The 23,760-nt window shown below is 58.0% G+C and overlaps 2 protein-coding genes across 2 annotated transcripts; one reads left to right on the top strand and one right to left on the bottom strand.

The window, feature by feature from the left end:
* Positions 1-639: 639 nt before the first annotated feature.
* NECAB3 (N-terminal EF-hand calcium binding protein 3) lies at positions 640-23,314 on the bottom strand. Its single transcript, XM_014876074.2, has 13 exons — positions 22,636-23,314; positions 18,295-18,319; positions 17,337-17,445; positions 11,854-11,879; positions 11,454-11,551; positions 5,290-5,426; positions 5,024-5,145; positions 4,567-4,646; positions 4,185-4,238; positions 3,535-3,647; positions 1,965-2,042; positions 1,625-1,716; positions 640-859 (listed from the first exon to the last, which is right to left on the bottom strand). The coding sequence occupies exons 1-13, from the start codon at positions 22,726-22,728 to the stop codon at positions 831-833; spliced, it is 1,056 nt and encodes a 351-aa protein (XP_014731560.1). The 5' UTR covers positions 22,729-23,314; the 3' UTR covers positions 640-830.
* Positions 7,150-8,262, top strand: ACTL10 (actin like 10). Its single transcript, XM_088175160.1, has one exon. It carries the CDS (start codon positions 7,150-7,152, stop codon positions 8,260-8,262), a length of 1,113 nt encoding a protein of 370 aa, XP_088031286.1.
* Positions 23,315-23,760: the final 446 nt, after the last annotated feature.

Consider the following 23,760-nt stretch of genomic DNA (forward strand, 5'->3'; position numbering starts at 1 on the left):
CATTTTTAAAATGATCTTTTTTTTCTGTGAGCACAGAGCAGCCTGCAGGGTCACAGCTGTCACAGCTGGCTGCCACTGCCAGCCCTGTGCCCCCCAGTGATGTCCCCTGCCCACACCTCGGCTTAATCTGAGGATTTTGGCCTCCAGGCTGCTGCAAACATTAATCCAGGGGTGAAGAAACCCAAAACAGAGGGGTAAACCCCACAGGGGGCTGGGGGGGCAGCTCAGGAATCCCAAACCCGTGCCTGCTGCAGCTCTGCCTCTGTGGCTGCCCCAGTGCCCCTCTCTCACCCACCCTGGCTGTGCCCTGGCACAGCTGGTCCCTTCCTGATGGCCCACGGTGCTGCCATCGTGGCAGCTACACCTGCATCTGGTACACCTTGCCAGGAGCACTTCATGAGATTTTTTTTTCCCCTATGAAACACTTCCCAATCTGTATCAGGCCACCTGGCTCCCCGGGCAGGATGTCACAGCTGGCCAGTGCCACCCTGCCCCTCCCAGCACCCTGGGCAGCCTGGGAGCCAGGAGGAAGAGGAGCAAGAGGAAGAGTGCAAGAGGGACCGAGGGCTCCTGGGCAGCACCAGCCTCCCCCAAGGGCCAGTCTGCCACCCCCACACACCCCAGGCAGTTCAGACAGTCTTAGGAGCAGGATCAATAAATAAATTAACATGAAAAGACCAAAGGAGCAAAACATTGGCAGGGCCGAGGGCAGGCAGCCCCCGCTGGCCACAGGAGGGGATGGAGGGACAGGGAGGTGACAAAGGTGATGCTGTGCCCAGGGCTCCACGTCCTCCCGCATGCTGATGGTGTCCTGGAGACACTGCCTCGTGTCAGTTGTTGTTCATGATCCACCAGGAAGCTGGGAAGAGAGGGAAAGCAGGGAGGTGAGGGCAGTGTCAAACTGGGAATGGGGATTTGGGGTGGCAGAGATGGGGGGGCCTGACCCTGCAAGTCCCTGCCTCTAAAGCACCCACCCACACTGGGCAGGGAGCGTGGCCATGGCATGACCTGGAGAGGGGTGACCCCTGGAACTGTGGCAGCTTCTGCAGGACAGCACCGGGAATGTGCTCAGTGGGACTGGGAATTCGGGAGCAGCACTGGCAGTGCAGGGTTCAGTCCAAATTAGTCCGTGTTTTATTGATTAATATTTGACAAGACCCTGATCATGTTACAGTGATCCCTGAAAGCAAACTGGGGCTTAATTTGGTTCCCAGTTCCCACACCTGGTCCCATTTCTGCGTGCACGTTCCCTGTGTTGGGCTCCCTCCTGCCCCGGCACTGGGTGTAACCCTGGATGCAGCCCCTGGGACTGGCCCAGGAGAACCAGTGCTCAGGTGAAAAACAAAACAAGGCACCAGGTACATTTGGGACAGGACTCAGCTGATCTGCTACCCAGGCAGTGTCCCTGCTCCTGGCTGTCCCCACTGGAGAGCACCCGTGGGCAGGGGACAGACCCCAGCTCACACAGCCAAACCTGCTGAGGACAACGGGGTTCACCCTGGCTTGGAAAATCTCCTTTAGGTCACCCCAAACCAATCTTCTCCTCTGAAGGGAGCCACAGTGGCTGTTCCTGCCCTGCTCCTGCCTCTGCAGCACAGCCAGGGCAGGATGAGGCACCCCTCACCTGGGAAGAGCATGGTGGTCAGCAGCTCCGGGGACTCCAGCAAGCTGAGGATGGACTGCTGGAAAGTCTTGCTGCAGCTGGACTGCAAGTGGCTGTAAAACAGGGTGTAGGGTCAGGGACATGTGGTGCTGGGACCCTCTGCCCACACACAGGGACAGGGCAGCTTCTGCAGCCCCAGCACCAGCCCCTGCTCCTGCCCTGCTCCCCAAACCCTTGATCAGGGTGTGCACAGATGGCCCCGGGGCACACAGGGCACAGCAGAGGGACAGGCTGGGCAAGCAAAGGGAGCAGTGGGCAACCCCTTTGAGCCCCCCAGCCCCACACACGGACACTGGCCCACCTTCTCCACGAGGTCACGTCCTGCCAGAACTCGTACAGGATGAAGCACGCCTCGTCTGTCAGCTTGCAGGCAGAGACACTGTGGGGACAGAGGGACCCTGAGTGACCCGGGGCTGGGCAGGCTGGCATGGCCCTGGCATGGCCCTGGCATGGTGTGGCACGTGTGCCCCAGCAGCCTGGGACAGCAGGGCACTGCTGTGCACATCAGCCTCACCATGAGGCTCCCAAAGCACAGTCTGGGGACATTCACAGTTTGTGAACAGCTCCAGAGGATCCCAAACCCAAGTCCTGCTTCACACTCCTGTGTCCAGGTGGCAGAGGAGTTTTACAGCACTTCCACTGGTCCTGCTGCCCAGGAGCCAGCACATTCTGTGTTGGATCATTTCTTATTCCTCCCTAGCACTGCCACAGCTCATCCTGCCAGCCCCTTGGAGTAGGTGTGTGTCATTTGTCACCCTTCACACGGAGGGAAACTGAGGCACGGGGGCAGGAGCTGAGCTCACAGCACCAACCCCCAGCTCCCTGTCCCCAGAGTGATGCTTCCCACATTCCCTCCTGCCCAGGAGAAGCTCGGGCTGCCCCCAGCCCGTGGGCAGGGGGGTGGGAGGCAGCAGGGGCAGCAGTGCAGTGCTCGGGGTGCAGGGCCAGGGGAAGCAGCTGTGCTGGGCTGCAGCAGCAGCAACTCCAGCTGAGGATGAGCCTCTCCTGCAGCTGCTGGCAAGGGGAGCAAGCCCCAGGGGGACAGCACAGCATGTCACCCAGCAGCTCTGAGCCTGCATCCCCTGCTCCCAAAGGAGCTTTGGATTCCCTGGAGTGACCCAGGCCCATGGAGTCTCCCTGGGCTCTGCTCCAGCTTTCTGCTCACGTGGAGAGCCAGCCCACGCAGCCACCCCGCTGTCTCCACAAATAGCCCTGATGACAAAAAAGCCCAATCAGTTCCAAAGAAAAAGCCTCCCATTCTCTCCACCGCACGTGTCACAGCGAGCATCTTCCTTTTGTTTGGACTGAAAATGTGAATTTGTGCTGTTGGAAGCGAAGAGCTGAAAAAGGACACTTGAAATGCAAACAGAATGAACATTCCCTGGCCTGGAGTGTCTGTGGGACAGGGGAAGGGAGCAGCTGTGCCATCAGGGCCAGGCTGGCACTGCCATGTCCCTGCAGGCAGAGCAGGGCTCTGGGGCAGCCCCAGGCTCTCGTGGCAGCTTCCCACACCCTCCCCATAAATCAGTGCCCTGCTGGAGCTCTGCCCTTCACCTTCCCATTGCTTCTGAGTCCTTCTGTGCTGGAGGAACTCGTGCATTCGCTTACAGGAACACACCACAGCCACTCCTGCTGCCATAAACCAGAGCATGAACCAGGCACTGGTTCTTACTGGGAATACCTGCAGCAGATGGGATGTTACTGCTGACAGTGCCACTCATGCTGCCTGCCAGCCCCGAGCCCACCCTTGTCCTGGCCAGCACACAAAACACTCCACACAAACCCTTGTGCCCCTCGAGGGTGTTAAAACCCCATTTCTGGGGGTGCCACCCCAAAGCACTCCCAAAACTCCCCCAAAGCCCCCCACTCACTGCAGGCAGCTGCTGTGCCCGGCCGTGCCCTCGGTGTAGGAGCGGAACGCCCGCCGGAACTCCTCGATGCTGCTCGTGGCCACCGAGATCTGCCTCTTGGCCACCAGGATGTGCTGCCGAGGGACAGGGGTGTCAGGGGCTGGCCTGTCCCCCCTTGCCCTCCCTGCTCCCCCCTCTGTGCGGTCCTGGGGGGCCGCAGTGGGTCTGGCACCCCCGTGCTGGGGACAAAGGGCCCCCAAAGTGGCTCCTTCCCCCGGACAGGTTGTCTTGGTAAGAACCACACCGACAGGAGAGGCTCCATCCCCAGGAGGGGGGTCCTGCTTTGGGGCTGCTGCAGTTCCCCCAGCACAAAGGGGCTTGGGGACCCCTTCAGCTGGGTCTGTGGGCACTCAGAGCACTCCTAGGGGATTTGGGCTCCTTCCTCTCTGGGCACTGCCCGGGGCTGGCAGGGACAGGAGGGGCTGCGTTTGTCACCTGGCTCACAGCCCTGAATCCCACCCGGCTCCATCAGCAGAGCTCCCCAGCCTGGGGCACGGGCAGAGTGTGAGAGGGGTCCCCTGCAAAGCACCAGGACAGGGACAGGGAAAGGGACAGGGATAGAGACAGGTATAGGGACAGGGATAGGGACAGGGATAGGGACAGGGACTTACTGCATCCTGTCCCTTGCACATGGTTTCCTCCTTCAGCGGCTCCAGGCGTGGGCTCTGCATAAACACCAGGGGAAAATCAGAGTTACCAGGGGAGCTCTGCAGCAGGAGGGGCACTAACCCAGGGGACAGCTCCAGGGACATTTCCTGTGGCACCTGCACATCTGTGGGGTCAGTGGGGCCTGACAGATTGGTCAGCATCCCTGCAGAGCCGGGGAGGGTCAGCAGAGCAGGGAGGGAAGGGTGACTGCAGATGCAGGGCTGGGGTGCATGGTGCAGCTCTGTGACAATGCCAGGGCTGAAGGGGGGGGCTGCTGGCACAGGGGGAGGGGTCTCAGCCGTGCCCAGGTGTGGGGCAGCCCCAGCACCCCCCTTGGGCACACACCTTACACTCCAGCTTCTCGATGAGCTGCTGGAGCCTGTTGATCTGAGCCATCCACTGGCTGTTGTCCTCGACACAAACACCTGCATGGCAAAGGGCACAGGGGTGTCACCCAAAAAAAAAGCTCAGTTTTGTTATGGCCAAAACTCGCTCAAGACCCAAAACCCACAAAATCTTCTAAACCTCTCATTTAATCCAAATAACTCGATTTTTTTTTTCCTACTGCCCAAGAGATATAACATCCCACAGAAGCTCCAGCTGGCATCTGAGACACTCCAGACTCCATCCTGGGGAAGCCCTCACTGCCCAGTGCTGCTGGAGATGTGGCACCTGGGGACACGGGTTAGTGATGGCCTTGGAGATCTTTTCCCACCTTACTGATTCTGTGATTCTGTTCTGTGATTCCCACACCCCCTCCGGGCTCCAGCAGGGCACAGACAGCCTGAGGGACAGCAGGTACCTGTTGTCAGCATCCCAGAGTAGGGGTCTGTTGGGGACAGGCACACGTTCTTCTGTCCCCTGCGCCCACACCGCCTCCCTGACCTCAGGCCAACAGAAGTCTCGGATTTCTTGATCTCCTTTCTGGAAAAAAAAAAAAAAAAAAAAAAAGCAAAAGGAGGGGTTGAAGTCATTCCTAGAGGTGTCAGGGCAGATGTCCCCCCCAGATGTCCCCCCCAGTGAGGAGTGGCTGGGACAGGGTTGTTCCAGCAGGTCCCAGCCCAGTACCTGTCCCGTCCCGCCTGCTCCTCCACCGTGTCCACGGCGCACTCCAGGGACGCCTGCAGGGACTGCAGCTGGTGCATGGTTTCCCGCAGCAGGAACCGGGTCAGGAACTGCTCCATCTTCGAGGCAGTCTCGTACCTCTGGGGGAGAGGAGAGAGCATCTGTCACATCTGGCTCTGAGCAGCAGAACCACACCTGGAAGGGGCTGTCACTCAAAGAAACCAAACGGGGTGGATTTCAATATCAATTTCAAATTTTAATTATCACCAAAAGTGACACTTGAGGGCAGAAGTGATGCTGTGGGGCAGAAGCCTCGGGGTGCACTGCCTGTGAGATCACAACAGGGAATGCAGCCATGGTTCCATGGGCACTCCAGCCCCAGCACTGCCAGCTCCAGGGCAGGAGGGCACATGGACACAAGCCACAAGGTAAAGGTGACTCTCACAAGGTAAAGGTGACTCTCAGGGACAGCTCCCAGCCCCAGGGAGGGCTCCAGGGCTGGCACAGCATCCCCTCTGCCCCCTGCTCACACACTGCTCTGCTCACTCCAAGGCTGGGAGCCTCTGGTGCCCCCCTGGGTGCTGGCAGCTCCTCCCAGCGACCCCTGTACCACTGACAGGCCCGGGCAGGGGCTGGCTTTGTGCCCTCTCTGCCCAGGAAAACAGTGCCAAGCCTGTCTGCTTCCACGAGAGATTCCCTGATGAATTTCTGCCTGTGCTTATACTGGGGAATGTAAAACTGGGTCCAGAGGGACACATGAGAACACGTAAGAACTTGTTTTGGGAGAACAAAAGGGTCACCTGGCCTGGAGGGTGCCCAAAGAATGGGTCAAGAGGCACACCATGCCACAGGAGCAGGTCTGGGAGGCACAGAGACAGGGAAATGCCTGGACACACACAGAGACACCCCAAACTCCCTTTCTCTGCCAGCTGGGATCACAGATCCTCTCAGCTCCTCTCCATGTACTATGGGCTCTGCTGGCAGCAGCATTCAGAGAGTCAGAGGATTTTAAGGGATTGGAATGGGCCTTGGAGATCACCCAGTTCCAATTCCCCCCTGCCATGGGCAGGGACACCTCCCACTGTCCCAGGCTGCTCCAAGCCCTGTCCAACCTGGCCTTGGGCACTGCCAGGGATCCAGGGGCAGCCACAGCTGCTCTGGGCACCCTGTGCCAGCCCTGCCCACCCTCACAGTATAGAACTTCTTGCTAATATCCAACATAAATTTCCCCTCTTTCAGTTTGATCCCATTCCCCCTTGTCCTGGCCCTGCAGTTCCTGAGGAAGAGTCAATCTCATTTCCCTGCAGCCCCTGGAAAGGTGCAGGGAGGTCTCCACACGACTTCTCCAGTCTCAACAGCCCCAACTTTCTCAGCCTTCCCTGTAGGAAAGGTGCTCCAGCGCCCTCAGCAACTCCATGGCCTCCTCTGGACCTTCTCCAACAGTTCCATGTCATGGGGAAACATAAATTGTGCACAATATTCCAAATGGGGTCTCATAAGAACAGCCTAGATGGGGAGAATCACCTCCTCTTACCTTGGCCACACTCCTTGGGATGCAGCCCAGGATTTGGTCCAACCACTCAACTTTCCTGTCCAGTGTCCACTTAATTCCTCAAAACCACCTGACGTTCTGTCCTGGCACTGTCAGAAAAGCTCTGGCCATGGAGACAAGGTGCCCAAGGCAGGATGCTCAGGGACACAGGGAGTGAGGGGACAGGAGACAAGGCTGTGCCATACCCAGACACCTGTAGAGCAGACACTGCTGTCCTCCAGCGGGGCTGAGCAGGTCCCTGAGCCTGCTTTGCCCTCCTGTTCCCCTGCAGGCTCTTCCTGCATGCTCAGCATCCCTGCAGAGCACCAGCCATGCTGAAGCCCGCAGTGGTCATAGACAGCGGCAGCTGCTTCACCCGGGGGGGCTTTGCTGGCCAGGAGCAGCCCCAGTGCGTGCTGAGGACAGCGCTGGTGCACCCGTGCAGGGCGGGCAGCCCGGGGGATGCCCAGCAGCCCTGCCCTAGCCCGGAGAGCCCGGCGGGCCCGGCCCCCCGCTCCTCCCCGCTCAGGTACGGCGTGGTGGAGGACTGGGACAGCATGAGGACCCTGTGGAGCCACCTCCTGTGCTGCCGCCTCCAGGTCCTGCCGGAGGAGCACCCGGTGCTGCTGGCAGAGTCCCCGTCGTGCCCTCCCGGGGACAGGGCGAAGGCGGCCGAGCTGCTGTTCGAGGGCTTCGGGGTGCCCGCCCTGCACGTGGCCAACACCGGGTTCCTGTCGCTCTGTGCCCACGGCAGAGTCACCGGGCTGGCCGTGGAGGCCGGGGCAGCCATGTCCCACGTCACCCCTGTCTGTGGGGGCCACACCCTGAGGACAGGCACCCGCTGCCTGGGGGTGGCCGGGGATCACCTGTCCCGGCACCTGCACCGGCTGCTGCTGGAGAGCCCCACCGAGCTCCCGGTGCTGCAGGCTCTGACCACGAGGGTGCTGACCCAGCTGAAGGAGCAATGCTGCTACGTGTCCTTAGACTACGAGGGAGACCTCCTGGAGGAAGGCTCCCATCAGCCAGCCAGGTTCCAGACCCCCGACGGGCGCTGGATCACGCTGGGCAAGGAGCGCTTCTGCTGCCCGGAGCCGCTGTTCCGGCCGGGGCTGCTGCAGCACAGCTGCCCTGGGCTGCACCAGCTGGCCCGGCAGAGCCTGCACACGCTGCCCGAGCACGCCAGGAGACACGTTCTGGGCAACATCGTGCTCTCAGGAGGCTCCTCCATGTTTCCTGGCTTTCCCGAGAGGATGTGCTTGGAGCTGAACCTCCTTCTGCAAGGCGCGGGCGTGCACATCGAGGTCCTGGCAAACCCCAAGAGGGGCACGGCAGCCTGGGCTGGCGGCTCCATGGCAGCCTCGCTCACGTCCTTCCAGCAATCGTGGATGACAAAGGACGAGTACCAGGAGCACGGGGCTGGCTACGTGCACACGAGGTTCCAGTAGAGAGGTGGCATCCACCCCAGTGTGGCACTCTGCAGCAGGAGTGACTCTGAAACGCTGCACAGCTGCAGCAGGGGTGACCCCGTGGCTCCTGCGAGGCTGCAGGAGTGCAAAGTCAATTAAAGTGCCCCAAAAACAAAGTGCTTCTCACTGACACTCCCGGTTATTGCTTCTCCACCGTCTGACAAGGGTGTGTCCCTTCGGGCTGGAAAACAATTGGGGCTCATGCTGGGGGTCCCGGCCACGCTGTCTGGTCTGGGTACATTCAGTCACTCCTAATGCTCCAGGCTGCATTTCCCAGCTGGAAATGCAACTGCCAGGATGAGGAAGGGACCTTCTCCAGCTGTCAGCACTGCAGGACCCCCAAGGGGAGCCACAAGTGTGGGAGGAAGGAGCTGAGCAGGGGAAGGTCCCCACAGCACCTGCCCTGCAGCCACTTAGTGCAGGAGGTGATTCCTCATGCTGGCACTGGAACAGGTCAGCACTGGCTGAGGAAAATGAGCTGAAACCCAGGGAACTGCACTCACTCCTTGTCATTTCGGTCTAAAGGTCGTTTGGGGCTTCAGAGAGCCGATCCAGCTCCCTGAACAGGCATTTTCTCACCTGGCTTTGCTGCTGCCTCGCTAGACTGACTCAGCCGGGCAGGTCGAGATTAGAAAAGGATCAGAGGCTGCGGAGGAAGCAGCTGGGGAGCACAGCCCAGCTGTCACAGCAGACCCTGTTCCCATGGCCAGCCCCGTGCCAGCTCCTCAAGGGACACAGAAACCACAGGATGTCCCCGTGAGCACTGAGAGAGACGGGACCGGCAGTGGGAGGTCGAGGAAGGAGCCTCCACATGATGCCGGAGGGCTGGGTGCTCCCCAGGAGCATCCACCAGGGGAGGTCCACCCCTTTCCTGGCCAAGACAAGGAGACAGGCTGGAGCAGCATCCCTGCCTTTCCCATGGAGTCCTTGTGTGACCCCAAGGCTGCAGCACCCAGAGCCAGGCTGCCCTCACTCCCCCAGGCTCCCTGAACCATGTCCAAAATAATGTCCAGCAATGCCACCCCATTACTCGGGTCAAATATTTCCAATTCCTGCTGCATTTCTCTCCAGCACGCTGAGGATCTGGGATTCCAGAAGCTCTGCACACAAGGATTTTGTTGTAACCCTTCCACTGCTGGTGCCAAAGAAAGGGAGCAGTGGGGAGGGTCCTGAGCCCCTCATGGTTTCCTGGGTGCTCTGTGCCACCAGCCCAGTCCAGGAGCTGTGTCTGACTGGGCACAGCTGGGTGGGATGGGAAGAGAAGTGGGAAGAGATGCTGTGCTGAGAACATGAAGATCTCCTCCTTCTCCTTCTTCCTGCCATCCTGGCCATCACTGCCTGCTCCAGAATCAGGCAGAGTCCTCGTAAATACAGCCTGGCAAGAGCAGGCAGGGCCTGCAGGTCCTTTAGCAGGGCTCTTCCAGGGCTCCCTGGGATGAAAATTCACCTGGTTCTTCCATGCAGGTGCTCTCTCTGCCAAAGTGGGGCTCCCAGCCCTCAGAGAGGTGTTGGAACCAAAGGAATTGAGGGGCAGGTGCAATATGGGACATCTGCTCTCTGTCCTGGCTCACAGAGGTGTGAGCTTTGGCTAAAATCCAGCCCTCTAATCCCACAGCAGAATCATAACTCAAGCTGGAGTCCCTCTCTGGAAGTACAAATGTGGGATATATTCATGTCCCAGCAGGCAGGAATGCAGCATTTCTCCTCTCTGGCAGCCTCCAGCAGTGGCAGGTGTCCCACAGCCCTGCAGGATTGCTGCCCACTCCTGCCTGCTCCCCAGAGCAGAGCCCAGCACGCCAGGGAAGGGCAGGGAAGGGATTCCCAGGAGGATCCATAGCTGCACTGGGGCACACGGGGCTGGGATCAGAGCACCTGATCAGCACAGACCCCTCCTGGGGGAGAGCAGAGCTGGGAACTCCGGGCTGCCCTGGCTCCAGGCACGTTCAGACAGCTGGAGAAATGAGGCCATCAAATTTGCTTCAACAGGAAAAACCTGCAGCTCTTTTCCAGGGAGCACCAGTGGCACCTGAAGCTGTGGAGGGAGGAAATGCCTCACACCAACACTGAGGAGCACAGAGACTGTGCTGCCCTGTGGGCAAATACATGGCTATGCACATTCATTACCCAAAAAACCAGAACACAAAGGAAGTGAAATAAAGCACAGCTCTCCAGAGAGGATTCCTCCTCTCCCTCTGGACTTGTATTTAATAACTGTGAGTAGGGCCAGGGACTTGAACCAATGAGAAAATGAATTTTCAGGAGATTCCCTCTCCTGGCATGACATTTCCACACTTACAGGGAGACACTGCTGAGGCTGGCTCTGGCCAGAGGAAAACTCAGAGAGGACTGACACTACAGAGGCACAAACAGCACTCTGATGAGGGTGGGACTGGTCCCCCTTTTCCTCTCTGTCTGACCAAGAGGTCAGGGGAGCATTCACATGCATGATGCCCCTCATGTGCCTGAAACAAAGTGAGAGGAATGAGGGATTTGTCTTTACAAACTAGCTGTGGATGCTGGTAGGTAAGACTGGCACTGAGAGATAAAAGAAACAATGGGAAGGATTCCACTGATTGATAAATGGAAAAAAAAAAAGAGATTTGCCTTTACAAACAAACTGTAGGGCTGCTGATAAATGAAATTGGATATTGAAAGATAAAAGAAGTATGGGGAAAAACCACGAATTCTATAAGAATTAAAAATTAAAAGGGAGGGTTGTACATTAGAGGGGAATCTCAGGTATCAGGAGTTCTGGGAAGTCTGTGCCTCTCAAGTACCTGAGCTAATGGGGAAAGAGAGAGGGAAATGTGGATGGGAAATTGGGATAAAAAGGAGGCTGCGTCCTCCAAAAATGTGAGAGATCCCAGGGGAATGTCCCATGGCCTCTCCCTTTATTAGAATAAAGTCAAAGGACTCCTCTGTCTCCTTTTTGGACATAAACCTCTGGTGTTTGTGGATTAATTTTCCTGACACAAGATTTACTCTTCCCCTCCCTGGCCTTGGCTCCCCATCCTCCAGGCTGTGTGGCTGCAGCACTGCCTGCACATGCAGACACCCCTTGATTTGAGGGGTTTGCTGCCTCGGACCCCCACATTTCACACTAAGGAGCAGCTGAGCTCACCACAGCTCCAGTTCCACACCCAGCTGCCCTCCCCTGGCCCCATCCTCACCAGCTTGGTTTTGTCCATGGCTGCCAGCACTGCAGCATTGAGGGTTTCCAGGGCAGAGAGCACATTCCTGTATTCCCCGAGGTATGCAGAGAAATAATCTGGAGCAGGACAGAAGAACACCATGGTCAGGTTCCTGAGCACCTCCATCTCTGCCCCCCCTGCTCCTTCTCCCCACACACCCCCACAGCTGCAAGGGGGCATCCCCTCCCTTTCCAGAGTCATTCTCCCACTTGGACTGGAATTAAAATCCTTCCCTATCCCCTTGGGAAAAGCACCTCGGTGCTGGGATCCAGCCACAGGGACTTTTGATGCCACCCAGCCCTGCCCAGGGCACACACAGACCCCACCACACACACCCTGGGGAGGGGGAGCTCTCCAGGACAGGAATATCCTGACTTACCACACAACTTCTCCGTGTCCACGTTGCTGCAAGAAACACAAAAAAAGCTCCTGTTAGATAGTGGGGCTGGTGTGGGGGAAACTGTGGTGCTGAGCAGGGGTCTGGGGGCTTGAGTCCCACTGGATTTGTTGGTTGCTCATGCATTTTCAGAAGCTGCAGTAGGAAAAATAAGGAGCTGCACATATTCAGATCCAGTAGCTCAGGAGCCATGCCCGGCCCCTGCAGCACACAGGGGCTGAAGGAGCAGGGAAATCTGCTCCACCCACATCTCCTGGAGCTGGGGTGTGCTGAGAGGGATCTGTGACACCGCAGTGGGGCTGGGATGGAGATGCCCCACAGCCCTGGCTGGCCAGCTGGGTTGGCAGCCCCATTTCTGAGCCCTGGAGCTGCTTCTTCAACCCAACCCCAAAGGTGGGAAGCATCCAGCCAGGATTTATCTGTGTTTGTCCCTGACCTCAGCCCAGGTTCTCTCCGTGGCACCAGACCCCCTCCTCTCCCCCCTGCCCCCTCCAGCTGCTCTTGCTGCCCTTCCCTCGCTCAGAGCCCAGCTGATGTGGGGCTGGCTGCAGGCTCCCAGGGCCTGGAGGACTTCACAGCCCTCAGAGTGGTTGTTCCTGCCCTGAAGGCCATTAAAGCAGGGATCTGGCTCCAAAAACCTGGGGGCAGGGCTAGACCCCCACCCTTTTCACTAACAGAGAGCACTGCACTGCACCATCCACCCTGGCACCCCTGCAGGGCTTGTGCAGGTCCTGTGGCTGCTAAAGGTGGTGCTGGGGTGGAGAGGGAGGAGGAAATGTTCAAAAACAGCCCCAGGTTTTGGGATGGTGCTGTAGGATCTGCTCAGATGGCAAAGCTGCTCTCAAAGCCCAGCATCACCCAGAGCCTGCAGGGACACACCCCAGGATGAAATTTATTCGAATCAGTCTCTGCTCAAGGCATTCTGCTGCCTCAAAATCCCCAAATGATTACAACCATTTCAAATCCTGATTGGGAAAATAGAAGAGAGCCCCAAAGAGAGCTTTAAAAGTGTTTTTAAGTGCTTAAGTGCTGTCACACGTGGAGGAATTGGTGGTGCCTGGAGTTTGCCAGGCTCCAAGAACAAGGAATGCTGCACTGCTGCTGCCCAGGAGGTGGGAAACCAAGGCCACATCACCCTGTCCCCCCTCTGACACTGCTCACAGGGCCAAGGGACAAAAACACCCCCATGTAAAACTAGAGCACAGTGTGTGAAGTGTCCAAAATGCCATTTAAGGTGAAATAATTAAGGCAAAATCCTCCTACAGCTTTTCACAAGACATCAAAGGCTGGTTTCTGTCTCTCACTTTCTTCTGGGCTTCCACTGAGAGCACTTTAACAGCAGGAGGTGTTTCAGAGGATGGAAATGTTTTGGCATGGGGGGTGGCAGAGCCGGGGCAGGGTTGTGCAGACGCTGTGCTCTGGAAGTGCCTCTGGAGCTGTGCAGGTGCACAGAGGGGCAGTGCGAGGCTGGGACTCAGCTCAGCTCTTTTAAACACGCAGGAGCTGAGTTAGGCAAGGCTCTGCACGCTGACCTGGCACTGCAGGCGATTTTTAAAGTGAGTAAAAAAATCGCGTTTCCCTCGAGACTCAGTACAGATAAACCTGCAAAGCCACAGCCCCTCGCTCTGCCAGCTCCACTCTGCCCAGCCCAACACACACACTGAGGTGTGGAGCACTAGTGCACGTTGGGAAAAGGTTTTGCTCCTTCTGAAGTTTTCCCCTTTCTTTCTGGCAGCTGTGTGGAGCCTGCAGAGCTGCTGCAGTGCTGCAAGAGCCCTGGCACTGCAGCATGCACAGCACGGCCAGAGCCGTGCCCCAGAGCTGGCACTGCAGGGAAACACTGGCTGCCACCGCAGAGAAGGGGAAAAGGCACCAAACAGGGCATGGGGACACCTCGTGCACACCTTCCCCAGGCATTTGCACTGGTCCCAGTGAGCACCTGGGGCTGGGACTGGTTTCAGCAGGAACAAGGAGCCCCCAGCTCGGCTCCAGCAAGGTGTGACAAAGAGCTGCCATCAACCCCCACCCTGTGGCTTCTAAGGTTATTAATAACTCTTTAGATCTTGGCTGCTTGCTACTTAAAAAGGAATGTTAACTCATCAATCACTAAACCACTGAACACTGAACCAATGGAGGGCATCTCGTGGCAAACACCATCCCTCTGGGAGCTGTCCAGGGGAAGATCTGCTCCCTCCCCTCCCCTCTGCAGCCTGTTCCACCAGCAGCCCTGCACAGGAACCTCTCCCCACGTCCCACAGGCTGCCCCAGAGCTGCTCCATCCTCATGCCACCAGGACTAAGTGACACAAAAACCAGGTGGAGCTCACGGGCAGGATGTGCACACAAACCCTGGCCCGTTCTGCAGGCTTTCCTCTGCTCCTCCCTGCCACTGCCACTCCACAAGAAGAGCCATCCTCTGCTCCAAAGCACTCATCCTGAGACTCTCCACATTCCCCATAGCTGTATTTTGACTGTGCTCAAACCACTGATTAACTGTAATTAAGCCTGAACTGATGATGGAGGATCTTGTCATCATTATGCTGTTGGGATTTTATCAGAATGTGCCTGGAATTTATGCAAGAAAACAGCAATCAGCTGCAGAAAAGCAGACGGGTTTTTTTTTTTTAATTTTTATCATTTATCATGTTGGGAACCTCCACTGCCATCACAGATCTGGTTTCCAAACCCTTTTCATGTGACAAGGAGTGTTTCAGCCACTCTCCATCATCAGGGACTGGCAGCTCTGAGTCTCTGAGTAAAGAGAGAGGAGGGAATTCACTCAAATCCCTTCTTCCAGACACTCACAGGCTTGAGGTTATTTCCACTGAGAGACTTTAAGAGGCACTAGGCCAGCACTCCCACCCCTTGTGGCTCCAGGTCAAAGGCTCTGAGCAATCTGCACCCAATTCCTGAACACCTTCATGGAAAGATGGATTTTCCATCCCTTACTTTTCTAAATTTCCCCAACAGGTGCAGGACAGAAGGACAGGTAAAACCAGACAGCACTTCCCTGGGCAGGTTTCACAGTGCAGGCATTCAACCCCTGAAATTCTGGATGCAGCTGTGGAGCTCTCATACCTCCAAAAATATCAGTTTCTTCTCACCCAGACATTTCAGAGGATGAGAATGCTCTTTTCCAGGAAGATGAACCTTACTGTGCCACTGCCAGAGCTGGTGTGGAGCTCTGGACCAGCCAAACAAAACCATGGACCTTGCTGTTGTACAGCTGCCATCCAGAGCTGAATTTGGTTTCAACATAAACTTTTAAATGTCACAGAATTAAAGTGAGGGGATACTTTATGACAAAATGGAACCATTTTCTGAAATGCAGAGCAGAAACAGCCTCATGTGGAAATGTAGAATGTGAAGTGGGCCCAGCAGAGGTGTGTGATGCACAGGCCCCAGCATCCCACCTGAGAGCCAGAGGGGTGGGAGGTGGAGGTGGGAGAGCATGGGGCTCTCTGGAAGGAGAACAAGAAACGTGGGAAAATTCTGAACTATTCATGTTTCCATCTGTCAGCTCTGGGGCACAGGGGAGCAGCTGCACATGGCAGGGATGGGTGAGGGTCAGGATGGGTCTGGGCAGTGCTGGGCATGGAGGTCTCTGTTCCTGCCCCTCCTCAGGTCAGGCTGGCAGGGGTGAGGAAACACAAATTCCTGCCTAGACATGACAAACACAGCACCAAACCCACCTGCTGCATTAAGGGTGAGACTTTGCCAGCATCACAAAAGCTTTGGGACACAAAAGCAGCACACCAGATCTGCTTGGAGAACTTGTAGCTGATTTCCAGCTCTTCTATCTGGCAGCAAATTTTGGCCAGCTCTCTGAAATATTAAGTTCCTGACAGTGCAGGGAACAAGCCCGGGGCAGAAGGGCAGTCCAGCCCCCCTCCACGGGGACAGCAGGACACCAGCACAGCCCTGACATGACACCAAATCCTGCACACCCCAAACCCCACATTTCCTACATTTGCTGAGAGCCACTGAGGGCAGGAATTTGGAAGCAGCTCTGTCTGAGGGTCCCTTCTGCTCTTGGTGACAGGAAGAGAACAAAGAGCCAAGGCTCATGCCCTGCTAACAGATGTCACCAGCTGGATGCTGCCATTGCCACGTTGCCATAGCACCCTCGTTAGGTAACGAGCTGTGGGGACACTGCAGCTCCCTGGGCAGCACCAGCCCAGACAGGTCCTCAGCTGCTCCACGCAGCTGGAACAAGCCCTGAAGGCAGGAGACCTTCCCTGCTCAGTTTTGAGCTGGGTTAGAGCTGCCAGCTTTGCTGCACCCTGTGTTTTCTAACGTTGTTGTGACTCCAGGATCGCCCCACAATGGAGCAAAGGAAAGGAGCATTTCCAGAGGAAAGGGAACACTCACTGCCAGCTCCCTGGGATCACAGCCCAAAGGGACAGAGATATGTCCAGGGGACACCTCCTGCTGCCTACATCCACAAGCCCAACAGCAGCAGCCAGGCTGCAAGGAAAGCAGCACGAGGCTGCCCACACCTGCCCACTTCTCTGCCCATCCCTGCAGTGGGAACTAAAAACAGCTCCAACAGCACTGGGACTCCAGTATTCCCAGTGTCCCAGTCCTGGGTGTCTGCTGCTGGTGGCATTTTGTGGCTGTTGGCATCTCAGTGTGGCAAGAGGGCCCTTGCAGCTCAGGCTGCCCCAAATTTCCTCACCCTGGCAGGGATCTCTGCCTTCAAGGGTGTCAGAGGTGCAGGAGGTGCTGGGGAAGCCAAACCTGCCACCCAGACTGGGAAGAATCTGCAGCCCCTTGTCCCCCAGCAGCACCCCAATGTTTGGACAGACCCCAGCCATGTAATTCAGCAGCACCCAGTTCCTCCCAGTGCCAGGACAGACTCACCCAGAGCAACCAGCTGGGCATAGAGACCCCAGTGACACCAAAAATACCCAAAAAGATGGGATGAGAATCCCAGCCGAGCCCAAGAGACCCCTCTGGATAGCACCACTCACGAGGAGACCAGAGCTAAACACAGTTCCTTCTCCTGCTCTTTAGGGCTTTCTTTATTTTTACAAGCAGCTGCCCTAAATTCCCTCTTACATGCACCAGGCTCACTTATGGTGGGAAGCAGCTCTTATGTAAGTGAAAAGCAGTTCCCTGAGTCAGCAGTGGCAAAGTCTGTGACTTTGCACAGTCTGTGCCGTGTCCCCACACCACCACATGCTCCTGCAGACACACACGGGCTGGCTATTCCTGCACTGCATTTTCCAAACCAAAAGAATGGCATTTTCTGGAACTGCAGTAAATCCCATGGCTGCTCTCAAAATGTCTGACTGCTCTCAGCACCAGGGCTCGCTGCTGGTGCTCGGTGGCTTTGAACACCAAAAGAGGTGTGGCAAGAGGTGGGTTTGTCTCACCCTGACTATTTATCACACCCACCCCCAAACCTCCTCCGTCTCCACTCCGGCAGTTTTAGCTTCCCCTCCGTGCCACCACGGTACTCACTCTGAGTGACGCCTGTCAATGCCACTGAACAACTCCCACAGCTCCTCCGAGCTCAGGATGCCATCCGAGAAATAGTTCTTGAACTCCTCAAATGACAGCTTCCCATCATCTGCATTCAAAGAAAAGGGAAGAGTAATTATGTATCTGTGGAAAGCAGCATCCCGGCCCCGGCGATGCTCCAGCGGGAGCGTGGGCAGGCTGGGTGTGTTCTGCATGGAAATTACAGCACAAATCTCCCTGGGAGCGTGGCCCAGCAGCCCAGCAAAAACTGGAGTGCTGCTGGAATTGCAGGTGGGAATTTCAGCCCTTTGCAAAAGACCCCGTCACGGTGTTCTTAGAAATGCATGCAGACTATCCAAGAACAAACAGCATCAGATTTTCATGGAAAGAGAGTACTCTCCATTGACTCAAGAGCTTTTTCCTTCCTCTCTGTGGAGGACTTCAGCTCCTGGGCTGCATTGTGATCTGCAATAAGAGCACCTCCTAAGCCACCGTGAAGGAAAAGAGCCCAAGAGTGTGGGAGGCTCAGGGAAACCACTTGTTAATTTTGGACCTCTTGGTTCCTGGGCGCTGGATTAAAAACTGAGGAGCAGAGCCTAATTCCCATATGTCAGGGTCTCCAGGGGGACCCAGGAACAGGATCACCCAACCAGGAGCACCTGTAAAAGCCTGGACTGAGCACGGAGACAGAACCAATCCTGGCAGGAACCAAGCCTGACAGCCCCCGGGCAGGACAAGGGCTTGGAAGGGGCTGTGCCCTGCGGGGTGCATGGATGGGGAATTGGGGGAGCCCATTCCCCATTCCCCAGGCCCTGGCCAGGCTCTGGGATCCAGGGGAAGCAGAAAAATATTTTCCACCCTCCCTCTTTCAGGCAAACCTCCCAGTGGGAAGGAGCCACGCTGCTTCAGCCAGAGCCAGGCAGGGAGGGGGAGGCGGCAGCAGGAACAAAGCACTCACCGTTCTTGTCGGCTCGCCGGAAAATCTGCAAGACAAAACACAACAGGGCTCAGTGTGGCAGCAGGGAGAGAAGGGCAGCTGAACAGTGAGCCAGGCAGCACCCAGCACCACGGAAAATCATCTCCAGGGGCTCAGGGAGCCGTGGAGAAGCCCCAGCTGCTGGGACTGCACAGGCTGCTCTGGGAAATTCCCTTTGCCAATGATTAAACCCATTTCTTGCCTCTAATGCACAGAGCCCTTGGCTGAGCAAGTCCCACACTCACAGCAAGCACCTTTTAGAGAACACAGAAGTGAAGCAGAAAGGACTTCGCTGCATCCTTGTGATGGCAAGTGTTTAATTTTTCAGTCCATTTAAACTAAAGAACATTAGGTATAAACCCAGTCGGTAAGGAAGCACTTTGTGCATCACCAGTACTCAAACCCCTGCTCCGAGCAGCCCTGAGCTTTGTGAGCATCCCTCAGCACAGCCCTTCCTGCAACACCTCGGTGTGCACACACTCTGTAATGAATTATTTGTGAATTAATTAATCTGTAGCTGCTTCTGCCACGGAGCTCGGTTGGAGAACTGCTCCAGTTCAGGGTCTCAACACAGAATCCCAACCATGAGGCTTCTCCCATGACCCAGGAGAAAGCTGGGGCTGCTCAGCCCTGCCTGGATCTGTTTCACCAGTAATTATTGGACGGCCTGGGGCTGACTCCAGTGAGGAACATCATCTCTTGCAAAGCCTGGGAACAATTTCCCACACCAAAATGTACGAGGTTTCATCTAGCACATCCTAATGGAGTCAATGACAGAAAATTGTCCATGTGGCAACTGTCCTTTATATCATCCTGGGTGATGAAGAAATCTGCAGGTCTGAAGAAAGATTAAAAAAGAAAAAGGGCCGGGAATGGAGAGAGAACTTTCTTATTCTTGCCCACACACCAGCCCGGAGCAGCCCCGCTGCCCCCGGCTCCTCCTGCAGCGCCAGCTCTGCTGCGTGCTCCGAGCCACGGCCCCACATCCAGCCCTCACATCTCCCTGGAAACTGCCCCGAGCTAAAGCAAGAGCTGCCCAGGAAAACCTCTGGCTTGTAACTGGGCAGAGGCTTTTCTAGTGCTGGAGGTCCCTGGTTCCTTCCCCAAAAAGGACCAAAAGCAGGGACAGCAGGGACAGCTCCTTGGAGGATGCTCCTCTGAACACAGCGAGCTCCTCCTGCCCCGCGCTGCTGCAGGAACAGAGGCTGCCTTGGGCTGAGCAGCATTAGGTGACCGTGCCCCCAGGATTCCAGCTGGCCAGGCTGCTGCCCTGGCAGGAAAGCCGGGCAGGCACTCCCTGAGCACCACACGGGACCTGCTGGATGTGCTTTGGGGCTGAGATGGGAACCTGCAGCTCCCAAACAGCGGCGATTTCTCTGGATTTTAAAGCAAAGCTTCCCCCAGGCTAACGGAGTCCTTGTAGGGTCTCACAGCTGCAAGGGCAGCCCCCGTGGGTACCACATGTCCGTGCCACCCTGCCATGGACTGTCCATCAAGGGAGAAGCTCTGTGTCATCAGAGGGACACATGGCTCATGTAATGACACCTCCGTGGCTCCAGGTGTCACAGAGGCCACCTGGCTCATCCCAGAGACAGGCAAGTGTCACCCAAGCACTGGGTGCAGATTCGAGCGAGGGCAAACATTTCCCACTCGCAGGCTGGCCTTGCTCAGCAGGGTTTATCTGTGGGCTCAGAGGGAGAACACAATTTCAGGGAAGATCCCCTGGGGCTGAGAAGGTCTCTAATCCAGAGTGAGCCCATCCTGGGTTCAGCAGCAGCCTCAGCAAACAGAGGGGATGCCTCTCCCTCACACACAAGGCTCAGTGAGTTACACGAGCCAGTGCACACACGACAGCTGCCTGGAGCTCAAAATAAACGTGGCACAAGCAGGGAGCTGTGAGTGCCCCCGAGGCAGGGCCATGTCTGCTCCAGAGCCTCTGGAATAGCAGAGCTCTGCACTGCCTGCAGCCAGCCCGGCCCTGTCTGAGCCAGGACCCAGCTCCAGCCCAGCACAGCCAGCACAGAGCCACTGCCATGCCCCACAGGGCGAATCCTGTCCCCTCCCTGGGCACAGGGACACGCTCAGCGATGGCAGAGCTGTCCCCAGTGCCGACAGCAGCCCTGGGACAAAGCCAGGGAAAAGTGATGCAAAGCCAGGCTGGGAGTGGGATTAGGTCTGCCTGGGCTGCTGGAGAGCCCTTCAAGCAGTCCTTGTCTTTCCTCAGGGTGGATTGGCAGCCTCAGAGGCACAAGGGCACTGCCTGGAGCCCGGGATGCTTCCCTCAGCCCTTGGGCTTGTGTCCAAGCAGCCGCAGCCAGGACAGAGGGAAGAGACACTGAAACAGCATTTATTTACAGGGTGAGCCCCAAAGTGCCCCAGGAAGGAAATTATAGGATTTCTCCCTGCCTGGAGGTCTGGAAGCAACCGCGGCTGCTGGGGAGGGGACAGCTGCCTTGGGGACAATGAGCTCATCGACCCACGGCAGGCTAAGGCAGGCTGGCCGGGCACCAGAACCGTCCTTCCTGAAGCTCCCTTATCCCGGGAGGGCAGCGAGCAAGCCCCAGGCACCAGCCCAGGACAAATCTCCCCGAGGCTCGAGATGCTGCACAGGGCGATGGCAGCACTGCGGTTCGTACCGCACCTGCAGCCAAGCAAGGCAAAGCCCTCCTCCTCCTCCTCCTCCTCCTCCTCCTCCTCACTTCTCCAAAGGCAGGAGATGTGCAGGCAGGTCCCAGGGGAAGCAGCAGCCCCCAGGATCTGTGGAGGGCAGCGCTGCCGGGAAGGCAGGCGGGGCTCCTGCCCTGCTGCCGTGGGATGCTCACCCCGAGCAGCCTGGGGCTGCTGGACAGCGGCCAAATGCCCAGACACAAAAGTGCAGAGATTAAATTCACCCTGCCAAGCTCTAGAGCAAAGGTGGGAGCAAAGGAGTCACAGGGTAGAGGAAGAGAAGCCGTCAGAACCCGGAAAGCAGCTGCTAGCGTTGTTAACATTTCCCATTTTAATTGCTTTAATGACACCCTGAGGGATGGATGTGCGACTCAACGAGTGCCCTGAGGAGCTGAGCTGGAACACAGCTGTCACCACCCGCCCCCTCCTGCCCATATTCCCTCAGACAAGTAATTAGTGCGGTTAATGATGCTGGCTGGAGAGCCTGGCAGCCCGACCCCCCAGGCAGGACAGAGACCCTGACCCCCAGCTGGCAGCTGCGAGAGCACCACGGCCGAGGGAGCCGCGCTGCCCTCCTGGGGATGCCAGGAGGGCTTGGACTGGACCAGACGTGGCATTGACCTTCGCAAAGTGTTGCCCGAGATCTGCTGTTCCCCTTCTCTGGGATGGACTGGGACACGGGGGTGAACCTGGCTCGGGACAAGACGGAGATGACAGCTGGGAGGTGACAGCTGGCACCGACCTGGGCTGTGCAGGTGCCCGGGCACCACCAGCCCTCATCCTTAACCCTCGCTGCCTTTCTCCTCCTCAGCGCTGCGGCAGGGCAGAGCCAGCACCTCTGCCCCCACATCTCCTTGGTGCCGGACACATGGCAATACCAGGGCTCCTTACCAGGGAGATTTGGGCGCTCTCCACCCGACCCAGCTCACGAGAGACACGCCGGAGCAGGAGGTGCTCCAGAGGCGGGCTCTGACCCGGGCTGTGCCACTGGCCCGGGGAGATTGGCCGGGATGGGGATGCTCTGCCTCCCCCGGAGCCCTGGCCCCTCTCACAGCAGCAGCACGGCCTGGAGGGGACGCGGTGCGACAGGGGGAACTGTGCCAGCATCTCTGAACACAAAGACAGCCACCACCTGCATTTTCCACTCCCCCATGCCGCCCACAGCCGCCAGGATGCCCGAGCGACCTCCAACCCGCACGGAGCATCCTCCTCCATAGCCCCGGTGTGGCGGGAGCGGGCAGGGACAGGGGGACAGGGGGACAGGGGGACAGGGGGACAGGGGCTGCACCCGGGAGCTGCAGCAGACAGCGCTCTGTTGGATCCTATGGCTGTGAACGGCTCCAGGGAACCTGGAGCCTGGAACCTGTTCCTGCCAGACACCGCTCCCGCTCCGGGAGTCATGACAGCCAGCTCTGGATGAGGCGTGGGCTGTTTCCAGCCACCCAGAGACTCAGCATTCAGCAGAAGGACACGACATCATTATTTAAGCCATCACGACCAGCTCGGGGCTGGCAGAGCCTCTGGCGCATCCCTCGGGCCGGTTCCTCCGGGAAGGAGCCTCAGCCCGACGCCCACCCGTGCGCGGCTCCCCGGGGATGGGGGTACGGCGGCCCTGGGGCTGGACAGGGGTCCGGGGGTCCCGCCCGCAGTACTCACGTCGTGGAAGATGGGCAGAGGCTGGCGGTGGGGCTTGGGGCCGCGATCTGCTGAGAGCAGGCACACGGCCAGCAGCTCGGCACACGACATCATGGTCCCGGCGGGCGCGGTGCTGCGGGCACCGGGGGAGCGGTGCGGTGCCGGAGGGTGCAGTGCCTTAGGGTGCTGTGGTGCCCTAGGGTGCGGTGCGGTACCGCAGGGCACGGAGCGGTGCCGTAGGGATGGGTTCGGTGCGGTACCGCAGGGCACGGAGCGGTGCCGTAGGGATGGGTTCGGTGCGGTACCGCGGGGTGCAGTGCGGTGCCGTAGAACGCGGTGCGGTGCCTTAGGGCACGGCTCGGTGCGGTACCGTAGAGACGGGCTTGGCGCGGAAGGAATGGCCTCGGTACGGTAAGGATGGGTTTGGTTCGGTGCCGTAGGGATCAGCTCGGTGCGGTAGGGACGGGTTCGGTGCGGTGCCGTAGGGATGGGTTCGGCTCTGTTCGGTTGTGTAGGGATGGCTTCGGCTCACTTGGGCTCGGCACGGGTGGTTCTGCTGGGCTCGGCTCGGTTCGGTTCGGTTCAGTTCGGTTCGGCCCGGCTCGGCTCGGTCCGTGCGCAGGTCGCGCCCCGCCGATCCCGACTCAGCCGAGCGCCTCCGCCGCCCCAGCCAACTTTGGCTCCGCGGAGGCCCCGCCCTCGCCGCCATACGATTGGTCACGAGCTGTGATTGGCACCAAGAACCACCAATGGGCTTGGCGGAGGGGAGGGGGCGGTGCCGCGCTGGGTCCCGGTGCCCGCTCGCCGCTGGGGTGGCCCCGGTTGGACCCGGTACAGCCCAGTGTGGTCCCGCTCTGGGTTGTGTGACCGTGCCTGAGTGTCCCAGGGTGGCCATAGGTCTCAGTGTGGTCACTGCTGGCCCCACAGGAGTGCTGGGTGCCTCAGCTGGCGCTAGGGTGGCTCCAGACTGGTGATGGATGGTCCCAGTGTGGTCGTTGTTGACCCCGCTGTAGCCCTGGGTGCCCCAAGTGAGGCCCCAAGTGGTCCCAGTTTGACCGTGAGTGGTCCCATTGTGGTTGCTGTCGGTCCCACTGTAGCCCTGATCACACCAGTGTGGCCCCAGCTGGTTCCAGTTGAGCCATGGGT

This window comes from Sturnus vulgaris, chromosome 17 (genome assembly GCF_052056855.1).
Source record: "Sturnus vulgaris isolate bStuVul1 chromosome 17, bStuVul1.hap1, whole genome shotgun sequence".
NCBI lineage: Eukaryota > Metazoa > Chordata > Aves > Passeriformes > Sturnidae > Sturnus > Sturnus vulgaris.